The sequence below is a fragment of the Ctenopharyngodon idella genome, chromosome 18, assembly GCF_019924925.1.
Source record: "Ctenopharyngodon idella isolate HZGC_01 chromosome 18, HZGC01, whole genome shotgun sequence".
Classification (NCBI taxonomy): domain Eukaryota; kingdom Metazoa; phylum Chordata; class Actinopteri; order Cypriniformes; family Xenocyprididae; genus Ctenopharyngodon; species Ctenopharyngodon idella.
In genome coordinates this window covers 30,508,085-30,534,621 of record NC_067237.1, presented here as the reverse complement: position 1 = coordinate 30,534,621, position 26,537 = coordinate 30,508,085, and the positions used below count along the sequence as shown (strand labels likewise).

General features: G+C 35.7%; 1 protein-coding gene across 1 annotated transcript in view; it reads left to right on the top strand.

Moving 5' to 3' along the window:
• The first annotated feature begins 2,048 nt into the window (after window positions 1–2,048).
• Window positions 2,049–26,537, top strand: part of ptprq (protein tyrosine phosphatase receptor type Q) — a 61,367-nt gene continuing 36,878 nt past the window's right edge. Inside the window, exons 1-17 of the mRNA XM_051871078.1 lie at window positions 2,049–2,170; window positions 2,885–3,065; window positions 6,199–6,489; window positions 6,579–6,863; window positions 8,610–8,876; window positions 8,970–9,230; window positions 10,842–10,972; window positions 11,279–11,408; window positions 11,569–11,722; window positions 11,806–11,912; window positions 13,894–13,991; window positions 14,751–14,916; window positions 15,030–15,290; window positions 15,907–16,067; window positions 20,746–20,860; window positions 22,581–22,807; window positions 25,890–25,959. Coding sequence (XP_051727038.1) covers window positions 2,981–3,065; window positions 6,199–6,489; window positions 6,579–6,863; window positions 8,610–8,876; window positions 8,970–9,230; window positions 10,842–10,972; window positions 11,279–11,408; window positions 11,569–11,722; window positions 11,806–11,912; window positions 13,894–13,991; window positions 14,751–14,916; window positions 15,030–15,290; window positions 15,907–16,067; window positions 20,746–20,860; window positions 22,581–22,807; window positions 25,890–25,959 — 2,809 coding nt within the window. The 5' untranslated portion in view covers window positions 2,049–2,170; window positions 2,885–2,980. The remainder of the gene's footprint in view (window positions 2,171–2,884; window positions 3,066–6,198; window positions 6,490–6,578; window positions 6,864–8,609; window positions 8,877–8,969; window positions 9,231–10,841; window positions 10,973–11,278; window positions 11,409–11,568; window positions 11,723–11,805; window positions 11,913–13,893; window positions 13,992–14,750; window positions 14,917–15,029; window positions 15,291–15,906; window positions 16,068–20,745; window positions 20,861–22,580; window positions 22,808–25,889; window positions 25,960–26,537) is intronic.

The following is a 26,537-nucleotide window of genomic DNA, read 5'->3' as shown; positions in this document are numbered from 1 at the left end:
AATTCTGTCATTTATCACTCACCCTCATGTCGTTCCACACCCGTAAGACCTTCGTTCACCTTCGAAACACAAATTAAGATATTTTTTGATAAAATCCGATGGCTCAGTGAGTTACACTTTCAATGCCCAGAAAGGTACTAAAGACATATTTAAAACAGTTCATGTGACTACAGTGGTTCAACCTTAATGTTATGAAGCGAAGAGAATATTTTTTGTATGCCAAAAAAACTAAATAACGACTTTATTCAACAATATCTAGTGATGGGCGATTTCAAAACACTGCTTTATGAAGCTTCAAAGCTTTACGAATCTTTTGTTTCAAATCAGTGGTTCGGAGTGCGTATCAAACTGCCAAAGTCACGTGATTTCATAAGTGTTTCGAAACGTTTCGAAATTTCAGTGGTTCACCACTGGGGGGGGTGATGATCTCTGTGAACCCATGAATCAAGTCTATAGGTTTTACCTGATCTCTGATCAGTGTTATACATTTGTAGACATTTTATTTAGACATTAGTAGGCCTATAATTAAAAAGAATTATAGTAGTTAATAGTCTCTTATTGGCCTGTTTAGCTGAGCCATCCATGGAACAAACAAAACAACCCCTGAAAATTTATAAAAGAAGGCATTTTATACATACACTTGATATTTAATCTTATTATATGATTTATAGATTTTATTTTCAATAAAACATTTGCAATGGTAATTTTTTATTGTATTATTTTTGCATTGTAAAAGGTGTTTATTTGTATGAGTTTTTATAGCAAAACACTGTTCTGACCAGGATTCAAACCCAGTCAAGAACACTATCCACTCCCCCACACATTTCCTTGTTTGGCACAAACAACATGTACATTATAATTTGTGAACAGTTGTCTAAATTGTTGTCAAGGTTATTTCAGATAGCACGTGCAAGTGACCAATAAGTGTCACTGTGGAGACGGGTGTCAGATTGTTTTGAAGCCTTGACACAATTCGGCTCATTTTCTTTAACTGTTTCAGTGTTTCAGGAAGCCTCGCTCTACCCACTGAAACCATTGAAATTTTGAAACGTTTCGAAACATTTATGACGTAACGAAGCCTCGTTTACTGAAATCACGTTACTTTAGCAGTTTGATACGCGCTCCAAACTACTGATTCGAAACAAAAGATTCGTAAAGCTCCGAAGCTTCATGAAGCAGTGTTTTGAAATCACCCTTCACTAGAAATTGTTTAATAAAGTCGTTATTTTGGCGCACAAAAAGTATTCTCATTGCTTCATAACATTAAGGTTGAACCACTGTAGTCACATGAACTATTTTAAATATGTCTTTAGTAGCTTTCTGGGCATTGAAAGTGTAATTTAACTTGCAGTCAATGGAGGCCTCACTGAGCCATCGGATTTTATCGAAAATATCTTAATTTGTGTTCAGAAGAAGAAAGAAGGTCTTACGAGTGTGAAACGACATGAGGGTGAGTGATTAATGACAGAATTTTCATTTTTGGGTGAACTAACCCTTTAAGCAGGCAGTCTACTAATACTCTAATGACTGGTAGACATGTATTTGCAACGTTACTTATAGTCAACAGAATGTCTAAAGAGGACCATCAAAATAAAAAAAGTGTTACCAAAATATAATATAATAACTTCAAGCTAAATGAAAATATTAATAAAATTGGTTAAAATATTAATAAAATATTAACAAAAGTAAATATTTGATGATTTTTTTTTTTTTGGTCATTTTTTGGGACAATATAATATTATATTTGACTATATAAATCACCATATACCCTTTGGTTGAATGAAAAACTGTAGAGTAGAGATCTGCTTTTGTGTAATCTCCATTTGTGCTTCATGAAATATCATACTAATTTGGAATGTCAAATGTTTGAAGATGAAAAATTGTGTAGTAAAGAGTATAAAACCTTGTAAAGACACATGTACACACTGATGGTGTAACTTGTCCTCCTGCAGGTCAGTGTCTCGTTGGCTGGCTTGCTGTGGGGTGGAGTTGTTATAAGGTGAGCCCAAGGTTCACGTCATGGTCTGGAGCGAAGCAAACGTGTGAAAGATCAACCACAGGGTCACATCTGGCCAACATAAAGACAGATGCAGAGTTCCTGTCCATCACATCCTTCTTAAATTCCTATAACCATCTTCTGCTGTTGTGGACGGCTTTGAACGACCATGAGGTACATGGCAAACACACATAAACAGTAATGACGTACAGTATTACGTACTATTTTTGAAAGACCGGAGTATGCAGCATGTATATTCTGAATAGTATGCAAATTGTCTGTAAGCATGTATGCTTTTTCACTCATTATTTGCATAAATTTAAGGTATTTTTATACAAAAATAGTTCCTGAAGTTTTTTTTTCCCATAAAGAATTTAATGGTCTTCTTTAGAGAGTTGAACCAAACTAGAGCCATGAACCAAACTAACCTGTTTCTATGTGAATCATAACATTATAAAAAAAAAATCTGCAGCAAAACATATTTGAAATTCAGAGAAAAAGAAACTGACACTTCTACGTCATTCGAAGTGCTTTATGGGTTTGGGCAGAATCTGAAGTTCTTTTGGCGCAATTTACTTGTTTTGATTCTCTAGTTGGTGGAGCTCTTTGCAGAATCATGGGTAGTTTTTCACCAGTTATTCCACTGTTAAACACGATTATAAAAAAAAAAAAGTTGAAATAATGCAGAGAACAACCTCATAGCTCATAGTAGATGTCTTTAGTTGTTTATAAGTTAAAAATCTCTTCCCCTAAGTAGAAAATAAATGGGATTTTTACTTCCTGAACCAGACTGGTGGATTTTATAGTGTATTTTGCATACTGAAACTTTTAAAAATAGGATGCAGAATATAGTATATTCCATTCAGCCTCTATTTTTAATATCTACAGACTGAAGGTGAACTCCGCTGGTCTGATGGCTCCACCTACAACTTAAATATTGAAGTGACATCATCACTTGCACCCAATCAAACAGGCTGTGTTGCAATGCAGAAGAATGCCACTGGAACAGGATACTTCTTTACTGCTTTCCTGTGTTACCTGCAGCTCCCGTATATTTGTCAAGAAGAGTGTGAGTAAAGGAGGGAGATAAGGGGGGTATGATTTACACAAGCAGGACATGTTCCTCGATCAACATCCACTGTTGTTCTTGGAAAAAGGGGCTGGGTTAGAGTCAGGATTGATTGGGTTGATAGGAATGTTGTTTCTGGACCAACAAAGCATGTTGATCCAGGAATATGTCCTGTTTTGATAAATCAAGCTGTGCGATAAGTATTTCCAGAGAAATGCCCTGAGGAAGACTGTATTGCTCTGAGGTTGCTCATTTAATGCTCTGAAGTTTCTTTTAAAGGGGCTATAATTCAGAAACCCATGTTATTAGCAACATCGGTGGCCATTAATTGAACAGCAGCCAGCAACTTAATGCTTGTGCTTGTACTCATGCACACGTAACGTACAAGAGACGATTCAAGGCCCCGATACCCACAGCAAAGTTCTTGCTTGTTCTTTGCTAAGAAAAGAAAAGAAGTTGGAAATACCTTTACAGCGATATACTGTTAACAAACATCCCAACTCAGCGACATTTAAATATGTAAATATGTGATGCATGCTTTCCTCTCAATAACAAGAACACACAACAAAAATGACAGCGTTGAGAAAACAGCAGTTAAGAAAGCATCTGACAGTGATGTGGGTATCTTTGCACCAGCTCTGCACTTCACCGGCATCATGTTAAAATTACACTGTTATGATAGTTTGATTATAAAGTATATTTGAAACTATAGACTATATAGATCTGGGTATGCGAGACTATAGTTTGAATTAATCAATTTTCTTTGCATTACACATTGACATTACAGTACAGAAAAGCTCTTTCGGCATTATCCTGAACATTGTATAAGCATTAGTTTCTTGTGCCATAGAATGAAACTGAGACTCTTGGAAGAGCGTGTAACCATAACATCCTTTTGATTTTCGTGGGAAAAAATGTCCTGAGTCCTTCACATAAAAATCAGTCTACAGCTTTTCATAGACAACCTAGGAGATTGGGGATGAACGAAAGTCTTTCTTACAAGCTGTCCACACACTGGCAATATAAAAGCTATTAATATATATTTTTTTTACATATAGTCCCTTTAACTAAACATTAGCTAAGTTTCCATCCACCTATTTTTATGTGCATTTAGGGATATCGCATAAAAAAACGCTGGATGGAAATGCGAAGATGCGCATAAATTCTAAAAATGCACATAAAAAAATATGCGCTCAAATGAGTAGGATACATTTTTTACGCGACACAAAAACATGCGCATAAACAACTATGGAAACACTTTTACCGAATAAATTCCTGCGCATCAAAAAAGACATGTGACTTTGCAATGTGACAGCATAACTGGACTAACCAGCCGACCGATCTCGTTGCACAGCATCTGAAATGCTGTTTTTGGTCATTCTGTAATGCTTGAACAAAGTCTGTCTTTAAAGTGGTTCAGTTTAATTTCCTCCCAGAAGCACCTCACACGATTGCGTTCACAAATACCAGGCATTTTAATGCGAGATAACATGACAGCTTTTATTGTTTCATCTGCATGCTCTGAGGCGCAAATAATTTATTATATATGAAAATTATTATATACAATGGCTTCTATTGCAGAAACTTCCATTTTTCTTAGTCATATTTAGCGCCAGTGTATCAGGAAGTTACGTTTTTGTCCTCTTTGACTCGCTGGATGGAAACAGTGCTTTATTTGCAAATGTTTTATGCGATATTCAAAATTTGCACATAAGTTAAATATGCAACTTTGGATGGAAACATAGCTATTGTCTCAGATGTTTCTCCAGCATCATTAGAAGAAATAAAAGTAGACTCAAATGAGACAAATGCTGACATAAAATACAAATATAAAGCCATAAAATGAATGTGGCTCAGAATGATTATTAATTAAATCAGTATGATGAAGTAAATCTAAAACTAAAACTATTAGAAATCATTTTTGTTAGCTGAAATAATACATAAATATTAGATGAAAAACTTAAATGAAAAAACTTAAATGAAAATTAGAAATGTTCCCTTGGCAACTAACTGAAATAAGTTAAGTTGAAGTACTGAAATTGCTAAAATTGAAATAAAAATAAAGCTGATTAAAAATATATATTTTAACAAAACTAATTAAAATGACTAAAGCACATAACTAAAACTTGATGAAAATTAAACCTAAAAATATAAAGATTTAAGATAATTCAAAATATTAATAAAATAAAAATTAAATAACATGTGGATGGCATAGCTGAAATTATTTGGTTTTACAACAATTTGATGAGAAATATTTAGGTCTATGACTTTTGATTGCAGACTTTGGTGTCTTGGGAGATCTGAGCACAGTTTGAGACGTTGAGAACATTTCTGAAACTCTAGAGAATATAAATGAGTATACAATACATAGAGAAAGAAAAAAAAATTGAGAAGCAGTAGGCCAAAATGACACCTTCAGCCCATCTCTGAGTCTATATTTTGTTGGGTAATAGCAAAGACTCTAGATATAGAAAGACTAATAGGTTAACTCCTATTAGTTATGAATGGGAGAAACTGCAATGCGGAATATGGCGGAATAAGTCCCACCTTAAAGAGCCAATCGCTGATTGATAAAGTCATTGCGTCATTGCAGTTGCCGTTAGAAGCTCCAGTTCCCATAGAAACCTGAGAGACTCGCTCTTAGAACTGCGCATGCGCATTGGCTCATCTAGCCTGAAATATAAGCTTTTTTTAACGCTATTTGAGCATAAGAAACAACATTAATGGAAAAGGTTATCTCATATTTTGTTGTTGATTTATTTAATTATGTGTTCGCCAAGCATGTTTTTGAGATTTCTGGATTCCCCCATTCAAATAGATAGGAATTAGCTGCCCGGAGGAGTTGCAAATATGGCCACAGAGTGAACAGACTTTCCTTTAAAGGGACTTTGGTAATAGTATACTGTGATGTCCACTTATAAGGATGCTTTTTTAAACTAAAATGACAAATGGATTGGCAAAAAATTGCTGGTCCACTTGAAATGTGACAACTGGTACAGGTTTTTGCAGCATTGTCTCCATTTACTCTTCATTTATTTGAATTGATGTCTAAGAAAAATATTTGAGATCTTAACAATATTTTATTTGTGACTTTCTTTTAGAATAATCTTATCTGCATGTGTTTATGTTACAGTGTTGCAGAGCAGTAGTGAATGGCTGTACCTGGAGAGTGTATGTGAGACAGAAGCAGCATTTATCTGGTCTAATGAATCTCACTTGGACTTGTCTGCTGGTTTTTCACTTGCTCTACAGTCAGAAGATGAATCAATGCATGGAACTCTGTCAAGTATGCCACTCACAAACATGCAAAACAGAGTGAGAGTTCAAGGTCTCTCTCCTGGACATGTCTATTTTTTCTCACTGGTTCTTACTCGCCCCAGTGGGGTGTCTCAGACACTTGGACCCATTTTCATCGCCAATACTAGTAAGTCTCTACATCTACAGTACCAACACACATTAAAGGAATAGTTTACCCAGAAATGAACCTTTTTGTTTGTTTGTTTAATGTTGCAGAGCCAAATCCTCCTCAGAATCTCACAGTGACAGCTGTTAAGTCCAATCTGATTGCAGTGCGTTGGACCGCCCCTGATTCTACCCAGAATGCTCTGTTCAAGCAATACATCTTGCACTGGGTGGATCTATCCTCTGGCAGAGGCCATTCTATTCGGGTGGACAAGACAAATCAGAGCGCTGTGATTGGTGGGTTGAAGGCGTATCATGCTTACAAGATCACAGTTTTGACTGTCACAGCTCAAGATGTGGAAAGCAATGACAGTATGTCCAAGACTGTCATTACAGGTAGGTTTTGCAAAAAAAAGCGTGTAGGAGATACTGAGGGGTGAATTCACTTCTGTGTGCAGTATTTCTAAAACAATCACTTTAACAAAGTTTGTACTATTTTCGGTTTATTTTGATAAAAGTATTCGTTTTTTTTTTGTTCAATAAATGTACTGTTATTAAAATGTTAATATAAAATATATATTTGAATACAGAAACAAACTTATTTTAGAAAGTAAAGATTCTGAAAGCATTGAAGGAGATCCCATAATAATTTAATTTACAGTAGATTTACAGTAGTGACAATAAATGTTATTTTATTACATGATATGATTAATATTTTTAAATATGATGGTTTCATTATAAATATGGTGATTATCTCTAATGTGGACACCCAACTTGATATTTGATATTTTCCCCTTTTAAAGGAACACTCCACTTTTTTTGAAAATAGGCTCATTTTCCAACTCCCCTAGAGTTAAACAGTTGAGGTTTACCATTTTTGAATCCATTCAGCCGATCTCCGGGTCTGGCGGTACCACTTTTAGCATAGCTTATCATAGTTCATTGAATCTGATTAGACCGTTAGCATCTCGCTCAAAAATGACCAAAGAGTTTAGATATTTTTCCTATTTAAAACTTGACTCTTCTGTAGTTACATTGTGTACTAAGACCGACGGAAAATGAAAAGTTGCGATTTTCTAGGCCGATATGGCTAGGAACTATACTCTCATTCCGGCATAATAATCAAGGAACTTTGCTGCCGTACCATGGGTGCAGCAGGCGCAATGATATTATAGTGTTCCTTTAATATAACCATGTCATGTCAACAAATGGAAAAGTCAGCCAGCTATTTATTACCATGTTAATTATTGTGCGTTTGCCCCAACAGCAGATGCACTTTTTACCCCAAATACCATACTTTTACATATTCTTCTGTTATTGAAAAAACTTTTGCTTTAATTACCTTGAACCAAAAAATCGTTAACAAGACCTTTGTCTCAAAATATATTAAATAATTTTAGCGATTCTCATTTGCTACTTAAATCTACAACATTTTAAAAAACATTAAATATTAAATCAATTTAGCGCAGAATCAACTTTGCGTCCGTGATCGCATCAAGGATCAGCCAAAGTTCCACGTGCATCTTGAAAAGCGGATGTTTTGGAAAGTGTTGTGGCAAGTTTTTGTGCCATCTAGTGGTTCAGAGGAAAATAAAATCAAATGCGCCTTTTACCCGGTGCGCCTTTAGCCCTGTTGTACCCTATGTGTGTGTGGTCCTTGTAAACCCTACGTTATGGGGACAAAATTTCCCCACCAGGATGGGAGGACATTTTTCTAGTCACCATGAGAAAAACAGCTTATAATAATAAAGAAAAAGAACACCAACAGATACAATAGGTGCCTACGCACCTTCGGTGCTTGGCCCCTAAATAAATGTTTTTTGAAAATGTAAAAATGCAGAAAGTTTTCTGTGATGGGTAGGTTTAGGGATAGGGTTAGTGTTAGAGGATAGAGTATACAGTTTGTACGGTATAAAAATCATTATATCTATAGAAAGTCCCTATAAAACATGAAAACCCAACATTTATTTTTACTGAACTTGGTGATAAAAAAAAAGTGTAGACAACGCATGCAAATAAGCAGATGCTTATGAATTCATTCTGAGTGAATTCCCCCCTCAGTTGGGTTTTAATAATTTGGGATTTCACCTGGTTGTGGAGATCCACATAGATGTTTTGTTTGTTGATGTCTGTGTGTTTTAGAGGTTAGTCCTCCACGCAAGGTCTCGCTCAGCGTTGATGCTGTGGGTCTGGAGAATGTGACTGTCTGCTGGTGGCCTTCACCTGATGAGGAAGTTGATGAATATTACGTCCGACTAACAAATCAGACCCAAACTAGAGAGTTCTGGGTAAATAGCTCCACCTGCATCCCTCTTACACAGCTCAAACCAGGTGGGACATATGAAGTGGGCGTGGCTGCAGTTAAGGACAACAACAGAAGTGCACCAATTACCATACAACAGACTCTGAGTATGATTCGTTTGTTTTTATCTTTCCTTTACTTCATTTCCCTTACTAAGCCTCAGTCTCAGTCTATAATATGTATTTTTATGCTTCTTTCAGAACCTGATAGGGTCCAAATAGCTGTCCCATGTGCAGTTGGCACACATTCTGTGGAGCTGTTTGTGCAGATGCCCAGAAATAGCATTTACGACGGCGTCACCGTTACTCACCAGAACAATCAATCCTGGACGCCGGTGTCCAAAGACAGCACCAAAGTGGTAGTCGGCAACCTGAATCCAGGAACGCAGTATAACTTTTATGTGTTTGTGACCAGCAGAGACACGAGCAGTGACGGTTTTGCTTTACCACCTGTGAGGACCTGTGAGAAAACATTTAAGAAACTTTTGCTCTTATTGCTCACATAAGTACTGTACCAGTCAAAAGTTTGGAATCATTAAGCTTTATTTAATGTTTTTGAAAGACGTCTCTTATGCTCACCTCTTATGCTCACCAACTGCAATTGTTTGATCAAAAATACAGTAAAAATGGTAATATTATTACAATTTAAAATAACTTTTTTCTATTTGAGTATATTTATTTTAAACATGTTATTTATTCCTATGATGCAAAGCTGAATTTTCAGGATCATTACTGATAGTCTTCATTGTCACATGATCATTTTAATATGCTGATTTACTGCTCAATACTAAGAAATGTTTCTTGAGCACTAAATCAGATAAAAATAATACTTTTATACTTCTTGAGTGTCAAATGATCTTTCACAAATCATTCACTTTATATTAAGGTTCCCTTTGTAAAGGGTTTATAAAGGTGTTTGTTATTGAGTAATAAGTCATTTACAAATGCATTATAAATCATTAATAATGCAGTTATAACTGCATAAAAAAGGGCGACTGTAACACAATACCTGCCAAATAGTGAGTTGTTTTTAACTCATGTTATAAATGCTTAATAAATGTATTTCTTAACACTTATTTAACTCAAAACCAGATTCCTGGCTTATTTCATGATGCAGCAAAAATTGACTATCATAATTAGACTGAAGGGTATTGTATTTGTGGATTTCTTATTAATATCTCATGACTGCCACTTGTCTTACTATGTTGCTTACCAGAAGTTTCTGTCTTACCCATGATACTGTCCAAAAAGGTCATGATGCCTATCCACAACTTGTTTATCAAGATGAAATTGAACCTTTTTTTTAATCAATATATTTATTCACATGAACAATTTACAGAATCAGTTCAGTATACAAGTAAACTATTTTTTCTAAACACCCTCTCACCCCTGTCCCACCCCTCAAGAGACCGAACACTTGCATGGACATTATTACAAGGCCGTGAGCTGATGTGTAAGATAAAAATTATAATATTATCTGGTTTTGAGTTAAATAAGTGTGAATAAATACATTTATTAAGCATTTATAACACGGGAGTTAAAAACGACTCACTATTTGGCAGGTATTGCATTAAAGTCGCCCTTTTTATTCATGCCGTTATAACTGCATTATTAATAATTTATAATGCATTTGTAAATGACTTCTTACTCATTAACAAACACCTTTATAAACCCTTTACAAAGGGAACCTTAATGTAAAGTGTTACCAAAATCTTAATGATTCCAAATTTTTGACCGATACTGAATATTCAATTGAAATAGCATACTGCTATTCATGCTAGCATACTTTACAATATGCAAAACAATATGCTATATGCAAAAAAAAAGTGCAAATAATCTTACATTGTTGTCACATGACCTTGTTACATTGCATATTTAATGCAGCAAGTGGCATCCAGTTATAATCTTGAAAATAAAAACCATTGTTTTTCATTTTAGTCTAGTTTTGCACAATACGCACACTCAATGCTTCAGAAATGGTATGAATAGAATGGTAGTATGCTATTCCGAATAGAGTATCTAGGACTCCACTGGTGAAGTACTGAATTTGAATGTCTGTTTATCTATTTACAGGCTTGGCTCCTCCCACTCATGTGCATGCTGGTGTTGTGACTGACAGCTCCATAGAGCTCTTGTGGGACAGGGCTGAGGGGGACGGCCATCATTACGAAGCGCTGTGTATGAACTGCGCTGTTTCTGTCATGGTATGATCCTATGTTTGTGAGTACACATCCTGTGTATGTCTGTTTCTTCTTTTAAGTGACAGATCAGGTTGAAAAAGTTTCTTGAGTGGATGACCTCATACAGTGCAGCATTTGATGGGAAAAAAGTGCCTAGCGGCAACAAAGCTGGTTTGCCACCATCAATGGAATCACCATCATCATTAAGAAACTAAAGTGAAATTGTGCACAGGAGATTTTGAAGTCAATGTTTTAAGCTGTCCTTAAATAATAGATACTCAAATGAGGGGAAAACAGTTTGTTTACTACTTTGTTGTATGTGTCTTCTAGGTGCAGAAGGTAGTGGACACTAGAGCAGTTTTTAAAGACGTGATAGCAGGAAAGTTATGCAACTTTTCAGTCCGAACCGAGAAGGAATTTTTCAGAGACAGTCCAGCAGTGATTATCGCCATCAGAGCTGGTAAACATACATTCACACAGGCTTAACTACTTACACTACTGTTCAAAAGTTTGGGGTCAGAAAGGTTTGGAAATCAGTTTTTTTTGTGCAATCCTGTAATATTTCCAGGAGTTTTATGAACCCTGCTTGACCATTTTAATTGCCTTGTGTCTGTTTGTAGCTCCCAGTTCGGTCACCTTGTTGCCTCTGCAGAGGACATCAGCATCTCTCAGTGTGCACTGGAGGGCAGGCCAGGGGGTCAGTGACTCATTCATCCTGTCCATCAGAAACTCAACCTTTATCCTGCAGACCAATCAGAGTGCGTCTGATGACAGGTGCGGATTTAGATCAGTTATCTGCCCTAAAGATTCGTTCTTTATGTGAGAGAGGTTTGGACTGCAGCTTTCTCTCTTTTTAGAACATATCGCTTTGACAACCTGTTGCCTGGAAGTGTGTATACTGTTGAAGTGAGCAGTGTTAGTGGAGACAGGCGAAGTTTACCTGCTTCTGCAATTGCTAACACACGTGAGTGTTACTACACTGATATATTGGTACAAGACTTAGCAAGAACTTATCGTCTACTCTCTCACATAAGTCCACATATTAGCTCTGTTCCAAAACTTAGTGCCTTGCTGTACTGCCTATATAGACAGCTGCCCTGTAAGGTAGCATGAAACGGGACCTTATAAATGACTCATTCGGAACACTCCACTTAGGTAGCAACTCCATTAGCATTCACTTACAAACATCCTACAAAAAGTGCTCTTCATGTGAAGCCAGTTCAATAGAGTTTGATGTTAATATGCCATTGAAGGATTAGTTCACTCCAGAATTAAAATTTCCTGATAATTTACTCACCCCCATGTCATCCAAGATGTTCATGTCCTTCTTTCTTCAGTCGAAAAGAAATTATGGTTTTTGAGGAAAACATTCCAGGATTTTTCTCCATATAGTGGACTTCAACGCGGATCAACGGGTTGAAGGTCCCAATTGCAGTTTCAGTGCAGCTTCAAAGGGCTCTACATGATCCCAGCCAAGGAATAAGGGTCTTATCTAGCGAAATGATCTGTCATTTTCTAAAAAAAAAAAAAAAAAAAAAAAAAAAAATTATATACTTTTTAACCACAAATGCTGGTCATCACGTTGGAAAGGTGATGTAGGTGGAAGTACCAACACAGTGTCTACAAAGCGAGTGTCTACAAAGTCAAACGACCTTACAAAAAAAAGGTAAAACAACGATGTCGGACAATTTTGAAGTTGGAGGAGAAAATGAGATGGAGTTTTTCACCCTACCCTACCTTTTTGAACCAGAGTACACAGACGAAGAACTTGGATGTGTGACCTTTCCAACGTGACTACATAATGCATGAAGTCTTGGACGTGCATCGCAGAGCTAGTGCAAGACGAGCAATTTGTGGTTAAAGTATGTTCATTTTAATTTTTTAAAATCATTTTGCTAGATAAGACCCATATTCCTCGAATGGGAGCTTTGAAGCTGCAATGAAACTGCAATTTGGACCTTCAACCTGTTGATCCGCGTTGAAGTCCACTATATGGAGAAAAATCCTGGAATGTTTTCCTCAAAAACCTTAATTTCTTTTCGACTGAAGAAAGAAAGACATGAACATCTTGGATGACATGAGAGTGAGTAAATGATCAGGAAATTTTAATTCCGAAGTGAACTAATCCTTTAAACTAAAGCGATAATCCAGTAAACATAAAAATATATAGCATATATTGGGTTTAAATCTGTTATCAATAGTTTTAGGTAGTGAGTAATATTTACACTCAAAAGTTCAAAAGTTTAAGGTTGTTAAAGGAATAGTTTACCCAAAAATGAAGATTATCCCATAATTTACTCACCCTCAAGCCATCCTAGGTGTATATGACTTTTTTCTCTCAGCCAAACACAATTGGAGTTATATTAAAGAATATCCCAGCTCTTCCCAGCTTTGTAAAGGCATTGAATAGCGTCCAAGTTTTTGAAGCTCCAAAAAGTGCATCCATCTATCATAAAAGTAATCCATACGACTTCAATAATAAATGTCTTCTGAAGCGAATCAATGGGTTTTTGTAAGAAAAATATACATATTAAAACTTTATAAACTATAATCACTGGCTTCCGGCAACAGCCATGCGAGCGTTCACACGTGAGGGTCGAGTTTCGGTGGATGGGTGACCTCTGACCCGAAGATTTGGATGTTTTTTTTTCTCTTCTGAGCTTATTGCAGTGTATTCTGTGAAAGATATATGAAAGTACCTATATGAAAAGGTAGAATATCATAGAGACATGAGGGTGGGCTCTTTTTGTTAAGACAGTGTCAAATGCAAACTTCCTGACAGCCTATTTAGTTAAAATTATGCTGCCTGAATTTGGAACAGCCTGTTCCTATGATGCCTTATGAGCATTTATGATGCCTTTAATGCAATCTAGCTCACTTCAGTTTGGAAGCAGCAGTAAGCTCACACATGCTCACAAAATTATTGTTTTTTTTTTGTACCTCAGTTCCAGAACCTCCTGATGACCTCACTTTCATTGAACAAGAAGTGAGCAGCATGTATGTGATATGGACACACCCACCAGGCAGAGTGGATGGTTACAGGGTAGGGTGACTTTTTGATCATCCAATCAGTAACGAGATCTGTATAATGTAGGGATTTGGTAGTTGTATATGAGTGTATTTTCACATTGGATTTTTGTTTTGTTTGATTGTTTGTTTTTATAGACAAAATAATTCAGAAGTTTGAAGCAGCTATGTAGAATAAGTTATTATTTTTTAATTTTTTTTATCGTAAGCATGACTAGACTAGTGTTGGGGCCTTTGCACACCTGTTAAAACTTTCATAATGACCGTCTCAGCTGAAATGTAGCCTAGCAACACCCTGTAGCCCTGTGTGCTCGGGTTTCTGCCTTTCTCATTATACATGAGTGCCAATCCTTCATTTTACCTCAGAAAGAGAGGGAGGGTATTTGAATGTATGATGTAAAAATACAATTTTGCAAACTTGAGAAGATGTTTTTCATCCATTGTAAAAGCCTCTTAGAATAACCTGGGCTAAAATTACTTCTCCTATAGTAATGATCTTCTCACTTCCATGGTCACCCCCATTCTAGATGCTTTGCCAGCATCCCAGATATATGACTGGGCTACTAACATGATTTTTAAATTTGTTTGTAAGTTTATGTACACTATACAGTAACTATATAAATGTCTTTACTTTCACTAGTGATCAATTTAATGCATCCTTGCTGAATAAAAGTGTTAATTACTTTAAAAAGACCCCAATCCTTTGAATGATACTGTTTGAAGTTTATGCCTATACTTATTTTATTTCTGTTGCTTGCTTGGTTTCTTTCTTTAGTTTCGATATGGCCTCGCAGGTGACCTCCTTCTGCAACACCAGGTTGATCTCCATGGAAACAGTGTCAGGATTCATGACCTGACCCCAGGAAGTGATTACAGGTTTGAGATCCAGTCCTTCCTGAGGTCAGATTTCAGCCAGACCACATCCAAAAACATCTCTACTAGTAAGAATCTCCCAGTGATACTTTCTACTTTTGGTATCAACAAATACAATATACGAACACATATAAATAAGAAAGGTCATTCTATACACTGTTTTTTTTATTTTTTATTCCAGGGCCAGCAGGTGTATGTTCACTCTCTGTGTCTTACATCAATATCACATCAGCCACAGTGGCATGGGCACCAGCTGCTGGCCATTTTGATTTCTATAAAGTGACCATCAGTAACAGCTCTCATGTCTGGACGTTAGACGTGAGTCCACACTTGCAGGAGGTCACCGTCAATGGCCTGTGGAGCGGCTGCTCCTACAACACCACTGTACAACGCTTCAGAAACAGCATCAGTGGAACCGCTGCCACGATCACCATACACACAGGTTAGACTGTTACCTAAAATGCACTTTGTATGATGAAAGGTACTAATTCCTCTAAAACTGTTTTAGAACAGTTTGTTTTGTCAAATGAAGCTTGAATTGAACCAAGCTGAATCAATTTGAATTGAACAGAACTGATTCGCCTTGCATCGATTTGAACAAATCCGAACTTAATTTAGCAATCATTTGAACTGAACTTAACTCAAATGAATTATTCATTTCGATTCAGTTGTTAAAATTGAACTGAACCAATCTGAACTGAATAAAAATTGAATTGAACCAAACTGAAATGAATTAAATTAAACCATTTATTAACATCACTATCATTTCTAAACAGTTTTGCTTTATGAACATTTCATTGTTAATCATTTTTATTGTATTCTAACATTTCTGCTGTTTTATTCTAAACTATTTTAGTGTTATTTTCATTGCTATATCTGTATTTTATGGCAGTTGCTTGTTTACTTTGAATTGCATTGAATTTATTTGAAAGGTGCTATATAAATTAAGATGGATGGATGGATTGAAGTGAACAGAATTTAATTTTTAGCATTTGTCTGTCTATAAAATATATACATGCATTTATTTTTTGTGCACAACCCAAATCTGTGTGTTTCAGTGCCTGCCAGTCCTGAAGGGTTGCGTGTGATCAGCGTGTCACCTCGTGCTTTCTCACTCCGCTGGCTGGCATCACCTGGATGTGATAAGAACTACGTGATCCAACTGCTTCCTGACCATGGCAATATTACCATCAACACCACAGCAGACAGCTACGTCCAGGTACCCCCCCCCCCCCCCCCCCCCCCCCCCCCAACACACACACACCCTGAGTCACTCACAGAGCTCTCCCACAGCCGTATGCCAGGTGTCAGGTAGAAGAGTATCCGTGTCAGCTGGGCGGAGTGTGTGGAGGAAGGTTGGAGAACAAGGGAGAGAGTGAAAGAGAGGGAGAAGATCATTAATAATAGGTTTAGCATTTGTGGTGGGACTAGTTTGTTTCTGATCACTCACATACCACCGGTTAGTTACCCCGGTCACCCATTCAGCAGCTCTCTCTTAGTGAGGGGCCATCATGCCATCCTGTCTGCCCCTGCTGGTTATCCTGTATGCGGGCCTCGGGAACGTTCAGGTAGGCATCAATTGCGTATTTGCATTGCATGGGTTTTGCATTACATGACATGCTTTATGCAAGCTTTTTAACCATATACCAAATTAAACACTCAAGATAGCAGGGTCGGGTGCCATTCAGAATTGTATTGAGATTTATTTTAAATACCAATTTAGTTTGTAAAATTGAATAGATGTAGCAAACAGAATTGTTTAAAAAAGTTGAATTGAAATAGAATGTTGTAATCTATTAAATGCCACCTATAGGATTTTGAAGAATAGAAAAATTGAGCTTTTTTTTTTTTTTTTTTTTAAATTTGCTGTCATTCAGATTCAAATTCCAATTGAACATCATGCGTTCATTGAAATGATTTTCAATTAAATTGAATGAAAATTAAATTGAATTAAATTCAGGAACTTAAAGGGATAGTTCACACAAAAATGAAAATTTTGTCATCATTTACTCACCCTCACGTTGTTCAACATAAGAAAGAAACTCATACAGGTTTGGAACAACTTGAGGGTGAGTAAATGATGACAAAAGTTTCATTTTTGGGTGAACTATCCCTTTAAAGGGAGACAATTTTGTAATCTGAAATTTTCATCCTTGCTAAATAGATTTCTTCTCATGAAAGTTTGCTGAACTCTTACACACACACACACACACATACACACACACTGTGGTCTATTAGAGAGTGATGGTGAGACGCTACACGACCTTGAAGGAATTCTTGAACTGGCTTATGTTTCTTTAATACGACAGTTCTGCAAAACAAAGACTTGAGTGTGTGATAAATATCACTGTATATCGACTTGTCTTGTTTGAGCAGGACTGTATGTTTGCAAAGAACTGCCATTTTATGCATTAATTTGTAGAGCATTCATAATTGAAAATCATAACATTTCTGATAAAAGTTGCCATCAACAATTAAAAGTTTCGCTTTGAATCTGGATACTTCCTTTTGTGCATCATTTATATTTTCTTTACAATTTATGTTTTCCCCTGTGTGAACTTATGTTTGGAACTTAGGTTAGTTAGTTAGTTAAATTGCAAAATTAGTTCTAAGAAAAGCTCTTGCAACATTTGTAAGCAAGTATATTGGTTGATATTTTGTTATTTATTTGCAGTGAAATTCATAGAAGTGTGGATTATAATATATACACGTTATGTAACGCATGTAAGCATGGATTAGATTTTGCCATGTTATCTTGTTTTACTGGTGTTGTCAGGCTATTTTATCCTCGGATCTGATAAGACTATTGTCTTTCTGGAACAAGTGGTGTGACATCACGTATGGTAACTTAGTCTGCCGCTGTTACATTACTCAACAAAATTTGCGTTTGTGAACATGTGACAGAAAACCACAAGAGATGCTTTTATTCAATGATTTTTGTTGAAATTATTTCCAGCAATGGTTATCATTTGAAATGCATGGTAACTCAAGAGGATTCTCTTGCAAAACGTGTGTTTGTGTGTCTGTTTGTGGGAGTGTCAGAGGTGCGTGGATTATTGATGGTATCTATAGATGTACAAAATTCCTTGTATTTTTGAGGGAGGTTTGATGCATGATGGTATTTTGGAGTAATATTGCGATGTGTTTGATTAATGTTAGTCATTGTCTTCAGTCAGGCAGATTTGTTTATTATCTAGTGCTGACTTTTTGGTTTTACCTGAGGTTTATTTCATAGCACATCATGCTTCAGTTTTCTCAGAAGAGACATGACTCAGCAAGATGTGAGATATTACTACGCTTTGTTATGTACTGAAAATGAGCTTTTTAGACTATATAATTTGAACAATTCTACACCATTGAGTAATACTAATCAAACTAAATCAAAATAAGCACTGATTTTATTTCTCTGTTAAATGTTTTTTTTTTTTTTTACAATCCTGAAAGTTTAGGAGCAAAATAACACCAACAAAACAAGTAACAAGAAGACATAAGATTTTACCATTATAAAGGTCATTCTCAAAAACTGTTGACTTTTTGGCTTATAAAATGCTGAATTTTTTAATTCAGTTTAGTTTCCTACCATAAAAGCCTATCATAAATATGTATTAACATTTGGACATGATTACTAATCAGACTTTAAGTTCTTAATTATTTTAGTCTTTATTTTTTCACACAAATGAAGCACTAACACCAGCGAATCTTTCATCATTAGCATCTCAAATCACGTGGCAGACTTATGTTACTGATCAGTTTGACCCGAAACACAAAATTAAGTTGTCGGAAATACTGGTTAACCTAGGATATTTTTTTTGTGACAGTTTCTCATTTAGGGTCATGAACATGCGTGAATGTGATTTCAACAAGTACAACATGTTCCTGGATCAACATCTTTATTGATCCTGGAGAAACATTCCAATCAACCAATCAGATTTGAAGTTTACAGTTTATGTCAAGTTTAGGCTTGCAACCAGTGTTAGGTGCTTCTACATCAGTGTTATTCAGCTATCGTTTCCCTCGGATTTTAGGGATAAGTTATGGTTAGGGTTAGGTTTTGGGGTTAGGACTACATTTTTTTTTTTTGGAAAGGAATGTTGTTAAATATGTCTTACCTGGCACAATCACAGTGACCCATGAACATGCCTGCAAAGTTTTGGAATGCGTGTACAACATTTCTGATGATTTTGATGTTTTCGGCACAGACCCCTAAAAGAATTATGTATTTTTTTATGTCAGTTTCTCAACTACCCTCTGAGAGTATTTAATTTTACATTTATGCAAATTTGTTTAATTTACTTAATTCAATTGTGCAAACTCGTTGCCTTAATTCAATTAAGTAAGCTTTACTTAATTGTATTAAATTGATCTTACTTAAACTATTTAAGTTTTGTCAACTTAATTCTATCTGTGATCTGAGGAAGTGTGCATTTCGGCACAAATAAAGTAATTGCTTTGTTTTACTGTTTGTGACTTTATTTTACAATTGACAGCAAATAAAATTATAATGGTCTTATTAATTTAAAAAAAATGTAACTGTTACCATTGTTGTGTTTTGCATGCTGAATGTTGATGTCTGTGTGTGACTCGAGCAAGGTTGATTGCAAGGCACTGGCTCAACTAGAGAGGAATCAACCCCCTTAAAAGTTTGATGTTTCACAATAGTATGGTGTTTATGATATATATATGTTAGTGATATAATCTAATAAACCATAATTCTACACAAAGTCTAAATTAGTTATTGGTTTAGTGCCGAATTATGTCACTTTTTAAAAGCGATCTATTTAATATGTCTCTTCCTTTGAAACCACAAATAACTGATATTTCCTGTTTGGAAATCAATTAGAATCAACAGGAAGAGAGTTATAATAATATAAGTGAAGTTCCAAGTGCACAACCAAAGGAAACGCTAATCACTAATATGGTGAGAAGAAATTTTAGGAAATCAACATGAATTTATGGTCAACTTACGTGACATTATCCCAAACGTTTTAGTTGTATTGATAATTTAACATTCAAGATCACTTTAAGAAAATGAGTGAATGCAACTAAAGACAGATAACTGCAGAAGTGGAGAAAATTAATATATTAAGAATTGCCCCGCCTTAACCTTTTGCCCTGCCTTTTTTTTGCTTGACGAAATGGTACTCAAACCAGTCAAGTAAAATTCTTCGACATTAGTCAAATTCTTCGACATTAAGTAAAGTTTACTAAAAAGGGTTAGTTAGAACAACTGTTAGATGCAAACAGTACAGATTACTAAATTGTTTTAAGTAAGTTCAACAAATTCTTGGACATTAAGTAAAGTTTACTAAAAAAGGTTAGTTAGAACAACTGTTAGGTTTTACAGTGAAGGCGTACATTTTTATCAGTCCAAGAATGTTAGTATCGAACGCATGATTTTGGCTTTGTTGGCACCGTGCTCTACTGTTTGACCTTCAGTAAAACACAAAAATAAAAAACAATTAAAAAATGTTTAAAATTCCAAATTTTACGTTTTAAATTAAAAAAAGTTACTATGCTGTTTATAATAATAATTTTTAAAACAAATGGTTCAAAACTAGTTGTTAAATACGGTTTTAAAAATAATTTGTTCTCATGTTTATTTTTGTTGTAATGTGTGAGAATGTGTGTGATTGTGATTGTATTGAATCCAATTAGGGTCAATTTGACCCACAACATGAAAATTGTACCCAGAATTCGAAAATAATACAAGTGAAAAAAGTGCAAAACAATACAGTCTCTTTTTATTATATCTAATTTAGAAAATTGTTATAGAAAATGTTATAGAATTGTTTTTAAAATATCGTATCTGTTACCATATTTAAGAATGAGAATATGTTCGTTGTAGATGTAGATATATGTTCATCCTGTATATGTATTGTATATATTCTGTGTTTTAGGCTCAAGTGTCCAGTGTAACCCCTGGAACATCATACACCGTCACGGTCAATGCAGTAGCATCGTCAGGGTTCAGCTCACCTGTCAGCCGAATACTTGTCACAACTATTGAGTCCTGTAAGTCTGTGTTCCATTCTTAAACTACTATCCTCTTTTAATAAAAATGATGACTTCCTTTCGTTATTTATGTGTATTTCCCCATAGTTCCTATATATTTCTCTAGACTACCTCCTGAGGATTTTATTTGTCAAGTGAAAACATTACAGTATTTGAATGGATTTTGCAAAAAACTTTTTAGAAGCAAACAAATGTTGTAAATAATGTCACACTAAATAAAATAAAATATTAATTGAAAAATTAAAAATAAAATAAAAATGATTAAAAATAACACTGGCTATAGCAGTATACATAAGCAATAAGGTACGAGAGGCTGTGCTGTATTGTGAATAAGTCACGACTGAACGGCGTTGTTAGGCACAACACGAAGCGGAGTGAACCATTATAAAACGGTTACCACACAATACAAATATTAAAGCCAAAAATATGTACCAATGCAACTTTCATGATGTAAAGTTTCACTAAAAGCCTTCCTTCCGTCGGAAAAAAATAGTCCCTGACTGTGAACAGCAACAAAAGTTACATTTTCACGCCATTAGATGGCGGCAAAGACTGTCTTTATGAGTGTGTCAGTCAGTAGCGAAGACTTTTACATTGAAAAGACTGAACTGTTGTGAACACAGAACAAGACACAACTGACAAATGCTTTGACTAACGCTGTCAGTCACGGGAAAACCCCTTAACTGTTAAAAGGACAAGATAATACATTTAAACAGATTTTTTATTATGAACATAGGACTGACCTGAAGGAAAATGCTAAATCTGAATGCAGGTAATAAACTCGCTCACTCGATCTTTTTCTCACAATACTCTTCTACATAATACAGTAAGCTTCAATGAACAATATCAATTGAGAAAATATAGTTTACGTTCTAAGAATGGTTGCTAAGGGTGTTGTGTAGTGATACACAGAACCGTTGGATGAAGCGGTCATAGCCGTGTTTTATTTTGAACAAAACACAGCTATTGACCAATCAGAATCAAGGACAGGAACTAACCGATTTATAATTTGAAGTATTTTGGAGTACCATGTAAATTTCATGGTACATGAATGCAGTAATCATTCGGTACCATGATATACATCAAAGTACCATGGTATTACAATCTGATACCATCTCTGTACTAAAGCATTGTTGTGTAAGGGTAGAACCAGTGACGAAAAATGGAAAGATGAAACCCTTTGAGATGTTGTACATGAATCCATATGCACTTTTTTTCCATTTGAAATGTGTATATTTATGTCTGCATAATTGATGCTGATTCCAGTTAGCAGGCTTTAATAGGTCGGTATCAGATTCCTCGGTTGCTGATTTGCTCGTCCCTCTGAGAATGGCATGAACGGGTCACGCTTTCTGATGGCTTTATATTGTTATTGTCCTAAATGGCTGACACCTCCACAACAACAGATAGCTGTTAGCGAGCCGAACGCCTTCTGAAAGACCTCTAAATTTGATAATGACCTGGACGATACTAAATCTAGGTCAGAGCAACAATATCCGTCCCGCTTCGTTGAAGAAGATGAGGATATAATGGCAACACAAATGAAAGAAGTGACAATCAATTAAAAATTAATTGTGTGTAAAAACTACATGAAAAAAATTGCTGTAATTAACCAATTAGAATCAAGTATTCAATAAAGCTGTTATTAAAATAGGATAATATATGAAACGCATCATAAAATTCTCTAATCATTTGTGTGTTTATATGCATGTGTATGTAGTGCCTGCCGCCCCTTCTAAGCCAGAAGGTGAGCGGGTTGGTTCCACTGGAATCCTGCTGTCCTGGAGGATGCCGATGCCCCTTGACCCTTCAATTCATTCATTTGTCATCAAATACAAGGAGATGTGTCCATATCCCAACCCTACCTTCACTGAGGTCATCAAGAGCCTGGACATCCCAGAAACCCTCCTGAACACACTCACCCCTGGAGCAACGTACAACATCAAGGTGCACGCTTGATCTTCACACACATTTCAATAGTTTATGTGATAGCAAATATTAATTCACAAAGTATAATTTAACCACAGCATAGATTTTCACATTATAGAATCAGAATATAGTGTATATAGAATATATTTTAAACTGCTCAAAGAATGTACACAGCACCATAATACAATATGCACTTGTACTGCAGTTTTTGTTTTGTTTTAGAAACTGTAAAAAGGAACTAAATTGAAATAACAAATGATGCAGACAGTTCTCAGCCTAGCCGCAAATGCATTGTTCATAAAAACCATAAAATGAATTAAAGTGTCAAGAATAGTGGTTTGTGGTTAAAGCTTACCAAGAGGCAGCACACTTCAGTTTCTAAATGTCACAAAAGTATATCCTCAGAAATTACCTGGCAAGTCTTCCTTAATGAAATTGCTTGTCCACAGCCACAGAAAGCCCATTAACCATAGGAGCACAAACACAGAAACTGACAAAAATATAAATGTTTTGATGATTTGCTCAAAACTATATATATTGAAAGATTTATATTGACTTTATACCAACAAAGATGCATTAAATTGATCAAAAGTGACATTAAAGACATTTATAATGCTACAAAATATTTCTGTTTTAAATAAACTGTTCTTTTGATAAACTTTATATTTATCAAAGAATCCTAAAAATGTATTACGATTTCCACAATAATATTAAACAGCACAACTGTTTTCAACATTGATAATAGTAAGAAATGAATCTTGAGCACCAAATCAGCATATTAGAATGATTTCTGAAGGATCATGTGACACTGAAGACCAGAGTAATATCTTTCAAAAACATTAAAAAACCTTACCGACCCCAAACTTTTGAACGGTAGTGTATATGATGCATAATAATGCCAAAAAAATCATGAAGGTGAACTCCACTCATACAGGCTTTTCACACTGCACTTAACCCTGGGTTATCATCCTTCTAAACACCGCTTTTAACCCCGGGTAAAGGAATGTTTCACACTTGTAATTTAGAAGTGGGGTTAGCACCGCTTTTTACCCGGGGTTATGAAGCCCTGCTCCGGAGCAGGGTTAGCACTGTTTTTGCGGTAGTAACCCCGCATTGCGGTGCCAACTTGGGCTAGTGCATTTTCGTTTTAAAACGGCATTTTAAAATGAAAACGATCCTTGTCTACACTGGGCATGCACGTACAAGTGTAAACAGTTGCCTCTTGTGCATGTAGGTAGCTGCAGTATTAAAAAAAAATGCAGAGTTTAACTGCACAATGGCTGCTAAAAATTACAACAAAGCCAAGACTGCAGTTCAGTCTCCATGTTATTGTTTACACGGTCGTCAAGGATACGCAGAGCAAATGTAGACAGCCACGCCATCTTTTTCAAAAGTCTCCATTTTGGTACATACTGAAACGCAACCCCGGAGTAAACGACAGGCGTAACCGTAGCAAAACTTAGGCATTTTAAAACGAAAATGAACAAGTGTAAACGGGGCCTTGTACAGTGTGAAACGATGCAGTGTTAGAATGTTACAGCTAGACGCTTAACAACAGACAACCAATCGCATGCCCATATTCAGTCATGGAAACACTGCGCATTGTATACAAACAGTAAATTCAGCGTTTGAGAGAAAAAAATGTCAAATGGTGACAGAAAACACGACAATTTGAGTGAAGAAGAGACCAATGACACTGACACCGCAAATATGCAAATAAGGATGTCAACACTGGGTTTAGGAATGTACAATGTGAAACGTCAGTTTATGAATACCCAGGATTAATTGTTAACCCCGGGTAAATTATGAGCAGTGTGAAATGTAAAGCAAGATAAACTGGGGTTTAGAATGACCCAGGGTTAACTATTTCAGGTAACACTTTACAATAAGGTTCATTAGTTAACATTAGTTAACAGGAACTAATAATGAACTGCACTTATACAGCATTTATTCATCTTTGTTAATGTTAATTTCAACGTTTACTAATACATTATTAAAATCTTGTTAACATTAGTTAATGCACTGTGAACTAACATGAACAAACAATGAACAGCTGTATTTTCATGAACTAACATTAACAAAGATTAGTAAATACAGTAACAAATGTATTGCTCATGGTTAGTTCATGTTAGTTAATACATTAACTAACTAATGTTTAACTAATGAACCTTATTGTAAAGTGTTACCCTATTTCAAGTGTGAAAAGCCCTATAATGTGCCTATATTCCAGAGGAGAACTGTCCTAGTACACACTGCTAAACAAATTCAGATGTGACGTCATGGGAAACTACCTCCATACGCTCTACAAAGACTTCCAATGTCTAAATATCATGAGAAATTCTATAGATTTCCAATTCATTTCCAACTCCAAAGAGCTCCAGGCTTCTTGTTGAGGAATGGTGCAATATCCCACAGTTCCGGGATCTGAATTACACAATTCCCCAAAGAACTGAAGCTCTTCTGAAGGCAAAAGCAAAACCTGCTCCTTATTAAGTCCTCGAAATTAATACATTTATAGATGTTACTGATATTATATCCACCCCATGTGTATCTGAAATGTTAGACCCCTTTGCTTCCCTTTTTAGTGTTTTCCATTTATTTAATGTCTTTGTGGTGTGGTGTAAGAAACAGCAGCCAGCAAAAACTTTTCTGAAAATGGTTTTCATTAAACTGTAGGGAAGGTCCAGCGTTCAGCAGACACTACTGGATTAACTGTCCATGGGAAAGTTGCCAGTGGCCTCTATTCCATTGATCTCACTCAATAATTTATCAACTGTGAATTATTCATGTCCTACAGAGAACTCTGGATCCACGAGGGATCTCTGTTTTCCCTCATTTGTCTCGTGAATTCATTGGCTGGGTACACCGTGAACTCTGAATTGACTCTCTAAGCTATTGTGCGAGTGTGTGTTTGTATGTGTGACAGTATTTGATAGATCTCTTGTCTGGAGTAGATCATCTTGCATTGGAATCTTCATTCACAGTGTTTATATAACCACCTCTGCTAAGTCATGGTGATAAATCAACCAGACGTTCTTAAGCTGTGTGCGGTTTGAGTATATTGCTTTTTAAAAGCTTTTCTTCTGTCTATTCTTTATAGGTTGCAGCAGTAAATAAAGCAGGAACTGGACCTTTTAGCCAATCTCTGTACTACAAAACAGCAGAGGCCCGTAAGCAGTATCCATATATTTCATATAAGCTGTTTTCAAAACCCTAGTGAGCTGCTTCACAGTCTAGAGAAGTAGCTACTATCAAAGGTGGCATCTTATGTAAATCATTTCAATGCTCTTCATGGACATGGGCAACATGGGCAATATTGTTAATGGTCACAGAAATGGTTCTCCTTATGTGAAGTGTAATAGGAGTCTTACTGTTAGCATTCTGTTTATTAAAGAATCCTGAAAAAAATTTTCACAGTTTCCACAAAAAACTTAAGCAGCGAAAGCTGTTTTCAACATTGATAATAATAAGAAATGAATCTTGAGCATCAAATTAGCATATTAGAATGATTTCTGAAGGATCATGTGACAGACTGGAGTAATGATGCTGAAAATGTAGCTTTGTCATCACAGGAATAAATTACATTTTAAAATATATTCAAATAGAAAATAGTTCTTTTAAACTGTAATAATATTTCATAATATTAACAGTTTTACTGCATTTGTGAGCATTGGTCGGCATAAGAGACTACTTTTAAAAACATTTATAAGTCCCCCTGTGGTGAAAATCAAGATTTTAATGTTGTTCG